This window comes from Gekko japonicus, unplaced genomic scaffold, assembly GCF_001447785.1.
Source record: "Gekko japonicus isolate JY-2015 unplaced genomic scaffold, Gekko_japonicus_V1.1 scaffold4741, whole genome shotgun sequence".
Lineage (NCBI taxonomy): Eukaryota > Metazoa > Chordata > Lepidosauria > Squamata > Gekkonidae > Gekko > Gekko japonicus.
Window position 1 is genome coordinate 47,277 of NW_015177158.1, and position 7,611 is coordinate 54,887.

The 7,611-nt window shown below is 55.1% G+C and overlaps 1 protein-coding gene across 1 annotated transcript in view; it reads left to right on the top strand.

The window, feature by feature from the left end:
- Nucleotides 1–443: 443 nt before the first annotated feature.
- The window catches only part of LOC107124853 (phospholipase A2 inhibitor subunit gamma B-like), a 16,574-nt gene continuing 9,406 nt past the window's right edge, over nucleotides 444–7,611 (top strand). Inside the window, exon 1 of the mRNA XM_015428354.1 lies at nucleotides 444–568. Within this exon, the coding sequence (XP_015283840.1) occupies nucleotides 478–568 (91 nt within the window). The 5' untranslated portion in view covers nucleotides 444–477. The remainder of the gene's footprint in view (nucleotides 569–7,611) is intronic.

Genomic DNA, 7,611 nt, shown 5'->3' on the forward strand with positions numbered 1-7,611 from the left:
GCAGTGTTCCCTCTAAACTGAGTTAGTGTGAGCACGCTTGCAGTTTTTTCTTCTTGGCCAGTGTTCTTCCTAAACTGAGTTAGGGTGAGTCCTCCTCGGGCTCACACATTTTTGTCTTAGCTCAGGAGGGATGGCTCCAGGGCATTATGCAGGAGCCCAATCGCTTGCTCACGACTTTCATGCCAGGAGCTCCCAAAGCAGAATTCTTGCTCACCAGACTCCCCATCTTAGAGGGAGCATCGCCTCCGGCTCACCCATTTCTGCCTTCGCTCCAGAGAGCAAACGGACTGATGCGGCAGCCGAATCGCCCGCTCACGCCACTTTCACGCCAGCAGCTCACACAGTAGACGTTTTGCTCGCAGGACGCCACAGCTTAGAGGGAGCATTGGGGGGGGGGGGGGAAGAAAGCCTCCCCCCCACCGTCTGTCTCGTTTTCTGTCTGGTCACCTCTTCTTCACCCCGTCCTGGCTTTGGAAGATGAAGAAAGGCCGCAACGGCTGCAAACACACACCCCGCCCCGAAAAGCGCCTGCAAAGCCCAACGCAGCCCCCCGCGCGTCTCTGCCAAGGTAGGAAGCCCTTCTCTTCCTCTCCTCCCCCCCCCGTCCTTTGGCCGGATTCTGCCTCGTTCCCAGCCGCTCCTGCCGCAGAGAGCAAGAAACGGAGCGATTTGGTGCAACGCCGAGCTGTCGGTGTGGGGAGCGGGCTGGCTGGGCGGCGTCGGCGGCGCCTCTCCCCTCTCCCCCACCCACCCGGCCTGTCCCTCCCTTCCCGTCTCCCCCTGCTGCCTTGCGGGCTTGTGCCCAGGGTTCCCTCTAAGCTGAGTGAGTGTGGAGCCGGCTCACAGTTTTTTAGCCTCCGGCTCACAGGTTTTTGTCTTCGCTCAGGAAGGAGGGCTCCAGAGCAGTGTTCCCGCTAAGCTGAGTTAGTGTGAGCCAGCTCACAGTTTTTTAGCCTCCGGCTCACACATTTGTGCCTTAGCTCCGGAAGGAGGGCTCCAGAGCAAACGAATGTATGCAGGAGCCAAATCGCCTGCTCACAACTTTAATGCCAGGAGCTCACCAAGTAGAATTTTTGCTCACAGGACACCACAGCTTAGAGGGAACATTGCTCCAGAGCAAACTGATTTGTGCAGCAGCCAAATGGCTCGCTCACACCTTTCATGCCGGTAGCTCGCAAAGTGGAGTTTTTGCTCACAAGCAGTGTTCCCTCTAAGCTGAGTGAGTGTGAGCCAGCCCACAGGTTTTTAGCCTCCGGCTCACACCTTTTTGTGTTTGCTCAGGAAGGAGGGCTCCAGAGCAATCTACTTGATGCATTAGCCAAATCGCCCGCTCACAACTTTCATGCCAGTAGCTCGCAAAGTAGCATTTTTGCTCAGAAGGCTCTGCAGCTTAGAGGGAACATTGCGCACAGCTTAGAGGGAGCATTGTGCCCCGTCGGGGAGTGTTCCCTCTAAGCTGAATTAGTGTGAGCTAGCTCACAGGTTTTTAGCCTCCGGCTCACACCTTTTTTGTGTGTGCTCAGGAAGGGACGGCTCCAGAGCAATCTAATTGATGCATTCGTCAAATCGCCAGCTCACAACTTTCATGCCAGTAGCTCGCAAAGTAGCATTTTTGCTCAGAAGGCTCTGCAGCTTAGAGGGAGCATTGCGCACAGCTTAGAGGGAGCATTGCTTGTGCCCCGTCGGGGAAGGCGGCGTGGCTTTCCCCAGCAGGCCTCCCCGGCAAAAAAGGAAAAAAGGCCCCACCGCTGGGTTTGTTCTCCCGGCGTCCCGCGACCTTGAGCGAGGAAAGAGGGGCGGGGGCGGGCGGAGGACTGCATCGCTCTCGGCGCCTCCTCCGTTTCTGGGCCGCCTCCGCCGCTCGCTCTGCTCCCCCGTCGGACCCTCCCCGCTTCTCTCCCCCCCCCCCCCCCGGGCTATATCAACGGAGGCCCGGCCCTTCCCCGCAGTCCGCCCGCTCTCGTCCCAGCCTCAGGAGACGCCCAGTGCCCAGGTACGTCGAGGGGTCCCGCGCCGGTCGCCAGAGTCTTCGACGGGGGGCGGCGGTTTGCGCCAGCATCAGCATCCAATGCAAGGATTTACGGGGTTTTTTTTAAAGAAAGGCTTTTTAACAGGGCATCCCTAAGAAAACAACAACCCCCCCCCCCGGGAAATAGATCCAGGTGGTCATCCCTGCTGGTCTGGAGCAGTAGAACAGAGTTAGGGTCCTTTAAGACGGTGGGAAGGGAACAGCGTTCAGTGCGCCTTGGTGTTTAGTCATGCCGGCCACATGACCACGGAAACGTCTTCGGACAGTGCTGGCTCGTCGGCTTGGAGACGGAGATGAGCACCGCAACCCTCGAGTGGGACTGGACTGGCTTTGGAGCAAGGGGACTTTTACCTTTACCTTTGAGACTGACAGAGGTTTATTCCAGGTGTCAGCTTTTCCCAAATGCATTGGAATGGTGCGCAGGCACAGGGAAGCTCATGCCTTGAATAAACCTCTGTCGGGCTTCACTGGACCCTAAATCTGTTCGACTGCTCCAGACCAACAGGGAAGAAGACCACCTGGATCTACCCCCCACCCCCCGGGAGTCAGCCCCCTTGAAGAGACTTCAGGAGGCTTCTGAGTCCACCTGCAGATGGAATAGACCTGCACTGGATTAAGGTCTGCCGGAAGGGAAAGGTGGCCTGGCGTAGCCCGATCAGATCAGGGTGTGGATAGTTTGATGTCCTGGGAGCCAGCTCTGTTGAATAGACTTCTCTCCAGTGTTCCCTCTAAGCTGAGTTAGTGTGAGCTAGCTCACAGTTTTTTAGCCTCTGGCTCACACATTTTTGTTTTAGCTCAGGAAGGAGGGCTCCAAAGGAAACAAATTTATGCAGTCGCCAAATCGCTCGCTCACAACTTTAATGCCAGTAGCTCAGAAAGTAGAATTTTTGCTCACGGGACTCCACAGCTTAGAGGGAGCATTGCTTCTCTCTATACTTCAGTCTAGCTGATGTGTTGTTGTTGTTTTTGTGTGTGTGTGTGTGACTGGGGGCCACTGGCTATTGGACGCTTGGGTGGGGCTGGAGACCGGCTTCAGGAGGCTTCTGAGTCCGACCTGCAGATGGCACCGAATTAAATCGATTGCGCTGGATTAAGGTCTGTGGGAAGGGAAAGGTGGCCTGGCGTAGCCCGATCGCATCAGGGTGGACACTTGGATGGGGGACCACCAAGGAGGAAAAGACGGTGTGGTATAGCCCGATCACGAGGATGGATACTCGGATGGGGGACCACCAAGGAGGGAAAGGCGGCAGGGTATAGCCAGATCGCATCAGGGTGGATACTTGGATGGGGGACCAGGACCACCGAGGATGGGAAAGTGGCATGGTATAGCCCGATCGCATCAGGGTGGATCTACTTGGATGGGGGACCACTGAGGAAGACTCTGCAGAGAAAGGCAATCACAAACCACCTCTACTTCTCACTTGCCTTGAAAATCCCTCGCTGGGGCTGCCGTAAGTTGGTTGCCACTTGGGGGAACATTGGTACGCATGGCCTGTGCCAGAGGCTTGTGTGATGCAAATACTCTGGGTTGGATCTAGTCTTGTCAAACTCCCGACGGGGCTGGAGATCTCCCGGAATGACAACCAATCTCCAGACTAGACGGATCTGTTCCCCTGGAGAAAAATGGGTGCCTTTTGTAGGGTGTACTCTATGTCACTGTACCTTCCTGAGGTCCTTCGCCACCCTGAAACCTGCCTTCCTGAGGCTCCACCCCCAAATCCCCAGCAGTTTCCCAACCCGGAGCTGGCAATCCTATTGCTGACCACACCCAAGGTAGTCATGCTGGGGGATTATGGGACCCTCCGTGGGCCCCCTGGGATGGTAAGGAGAACTTGGGCACAGGGAAGAGAAGGTGGCTTGGATCCAGCCCTCTGCGTTATCTCTAAACTCCCGTCTAGCTGATGTTTTTTCATAACTGGGGGCCACTACTTATCAGACACTTCCAAGCTGCTTGGGTGAGGCTGAAGATAAACAGCTTCAGCAGCTTTGGATGAAGCTGGTGAGGCGGAAGTGGCCAGGAGTGATTTTACATGGCTCCCAAGGAAACGCCCTGGCTTCTTCGGAGGGTACGGACCTGCTGCGAGCCGATCTCTGCCCCTTCCCTAATTGCACCGTGTCTATTTATAAGTCGACACAGAAACCCGGTACTTTCCCAGCCCTTTCTTCCCGCCAAGGGAAAAGGCCCCAGGAAAGGCTGGCTCTGAAAGTTTCAACTGCAAAACAGTTTTGTGAATCTGGAATGTGCCTTTTGTTGGGGGGGGGGAACGTTTGGGAAGGAGGAGAAGAAGGTTCGGGGCCCTAACAGACAAGCCGAGAGACAAACGAATGGAGCCGGGGTGTGGAGGAACACTTTAAACTGTCCCAAAGAGGGATTCTCAGACAGGGAGTTTGGAGGCTATCGGATAGATATTGGCTGTGCTGGGGGTGAGGCTGAGAAAGGGCTTCCGATCCTGATGCGCTCAACATTGCAGCGGACGTTTTGAATGCTCTGTTGCGCATTGCACTGCGGTCTCTCCCACCCTTGCTGATGGAAGGCAGACAAGCTGCTTGCGAGCGAGGGAGAAAGGGAACCGGGCTGTCATTTGAGGTGTATTGCGGGATGGAACGGGAGAGAGAGGCGGCAAGCGCTGGGCTGTGGTGCTTCGTTTTTAATGCCTTCTCTGTGTGAAAGAACTGCGTCACGGTAGGAAATGGGCCTGCCGCCAGGAGACAGGCTGCAGCGCAGATTTTTCCCTGATGGCAACGGCAACGGAAGAAATAAATAGCAGTCCCTGGATGTGGCCAAGGGACAGACCCAGGGTGGTTTGGCATCTGGCATCCGCGCCATATTTCCTCGCCACTGTGGGAATGGTGCAGCTCAAAACCGCATTCGGAGACCCCGGGCCAACACTGTACTGACTGCAAAATCACCCCTGAACGTCCATAAAATGGAGAGAGATCTATGCAGAAGGTACCATGAAACCCGATGATCAAGGAAAGCGAAAGCGGCATGCAGTGTAGAGGGTACCATAAAATCTGATGATCAAAGAAAGCGAAAGCGGCATGCGATGCAGAGGGTGCCGTAAAATCTGATGACCAAAGAAAGCGAAAGCGGCATGCAGTGTAGAGGGTACCATAAAATCCGATGATCAAAGAAAGCAAAAGCAGCATGCGATGCAGAGGGGAATTTCTGTTCCAAGGTGGGTTTGCTAAAACAATTGAGGGGAAAGCCAGTGCGGAATCACCTCCAGGCAGGAAGAACAGAAGTCAGTGGCAGGAAGAACAGAAGTTGGTGGATCTGGAGCAGAGGAGGACAATCCAAAAAGCCAGAGAGAGAGACTGATGGAAACAGTGGTTGTCCCCTAACAGAATCCGGCAGTCGGAGAGCCAGACCCTAGAACCTTCTGCGTAGGGTTGAAGACTCTGGATTGGGGAATTCCTGGACATTTGGAGGTGGAGTTTGAGGGGAGGGACCTCGGCAGGGATGCCATTTTCTACCCTCTGAAGCTGCCTTTTCCTCCAGGAGGAGTGATCTCTGTTCATCTGGAGATCAATTGTAATTCCAGATCTCCAGTCCCCATCTTGAGGTTGGCAAGGTTCCTGCCTTCTCTGATCCAGATGTTGGGGACACGGTGGCAAAGAGCGCCACTGCAGGGATCAATCCAGTGCCGGCAGATTGGTGGCTCTGCTGTCTGTCGAGCTAGCTTCCGGAGTGCAAAGGGAGATGTTTGTAGGTGCCGTTTCATGTTCCAGAGAGCTCATGGTGTTAGCCCGTCACGTCAAAAGCAGAAACGTAGCCCGGTGGTCTCCTTAAGAAGTCACAGATCTGTTGCAGGTTAACAGCAGAGTGAACGAGAGACGGTGCTGTTCTGAACTGACGTGGCTACGGACGGATCTTGGATTTGTCTGACAGCCTTCTGAGCTTTGCCTGGAAATATCCCTGTCTGTCTCGTTCGTCTCACGGCCGGGAAACATCATCCTTTGTGTGTGCACGTAGATTTATCTCCTTGCAGAGGAGTCACTCGATGGATCTGGGCTCTAGGCCAAGAAAGCGTATAGAGCGATAAATCTTTCATGTCCTTAAGGTGCCAGGGGGCTCCTGTTCTGTTGACTTTGTATGGAAGGATGACAGCCTGCGAACCTTCAGCTCCTACTTGGGCCATTTGAGGGGGGAAGAGAATTCCGTTACCTCGAGGGTCAAGCAGGACGTGATCCAGAGAGAGGTGGGGTTTCCAACTCCAGGCAGGGAAATTCCTGGAGATTTGGGGGTGGAGTCTGGGGAGGGTGGAGAGCCAAAAGCGAGCATATTTCTGGGGAGGGTTGCTGACTCCAGGTTGGGAGATTCCTGGAGATTCGAGGATGGAGCTTGGGTGTGTGTGTAGGGTCTGGGGACGAGAGGGACCTCAGCAGGGTATGATGCCATAGAGCCACGACTCCAAAGCAGCCACTTCCCCGCAGGGGAACTCATCTCGGTCGTATAGAGATCAGTTGTAATTCTGAGGGCCCTCCAGGCCCCACCTGGAGGATGGCAACCAAAGCAGAAACAGTTGACCCACTCCTCCAGAGGAGGTAGCCGTGTTAGACTGTTGCTGCAAAACAGAAAAAAAAAAGCCCAGCAGCACCTTTAAGGCAAAGAAACTTTATTGTGGCATAAGCTTTCGAGAAACACAGCTCTCTTCGTCAGATGCACTATTGGCAGGCCCGTAGCGACAGTGGGGCATCTTGGGGCCCGGCCCCCGACTTACTGCCAGGGCCCCCTAACTTCCCATTTAGCCCAGCCCCCCCCAACTTCCATTTTTAAAATTTTATTTGTGGTGCTCCCTTGGGGGGGGGGTGTTTCTAGGGTTGCTGTTCTGACTTACCGGCGGGGGAGCGTCGCTTTGGTCCGGGAGCTGCTGAGGGACGTGTGCGCATGCGCCGCCAGAACATCACAGGCAGTGACACACGATGTAGAGCACGTTGGGGGCGTGGCCCCAATCGTTGGAGGGAGAGGGAAAACCACGCCCCCAACGTGCTCTACGTGGTTGCGTCACTTCCTGTGATGCACCCACACTGCGCTTCGGGGGGTGGGGCCCCCGGGGCCCGATTCAGTGGCGGCAGAAATCGGGCCTCCAAAGCGGGGGTTTAACCCCCCCGCCCCCACTTAGCAGCCCTAGGTGTTTCTGTGCGGGGTGCCCCCTGACGTATTTAAAGGCCTCCCAAATTTAAAGAAATCCTGGCTACGGGCCTGACTGTTGGCTGTTATGTCTGCAATTGGATGCCCCCCCCGCCTTCTTTGCCAATGGTGCAGCCTCATACCAGCCACACCCCGTGGTCACCGAAAGGAGCAAAATGTCCCAAGATGTTGAGGAAGTGGCCTTAAGATCACGGCTTGAAAGGACCTTTCCTCTCTCCCCTCCTTTTGGGTTTTCAACAACCAGTCCGATGAAGAGTTCTGAGGAACTTGGAGAGCTCGCACACAGCACGGCCTTATTTGGGACGGACTTCGTCAAAGCTTTCGGACAGCTTTTGTTCTAAGATCTCCAGTGTTTTCTCTTTTTAAGGCATTAACTGTGCAGGCGGAGCTCTGTCAAGGGTTCCTTGGAGAAAGGGAGAATTCCCAC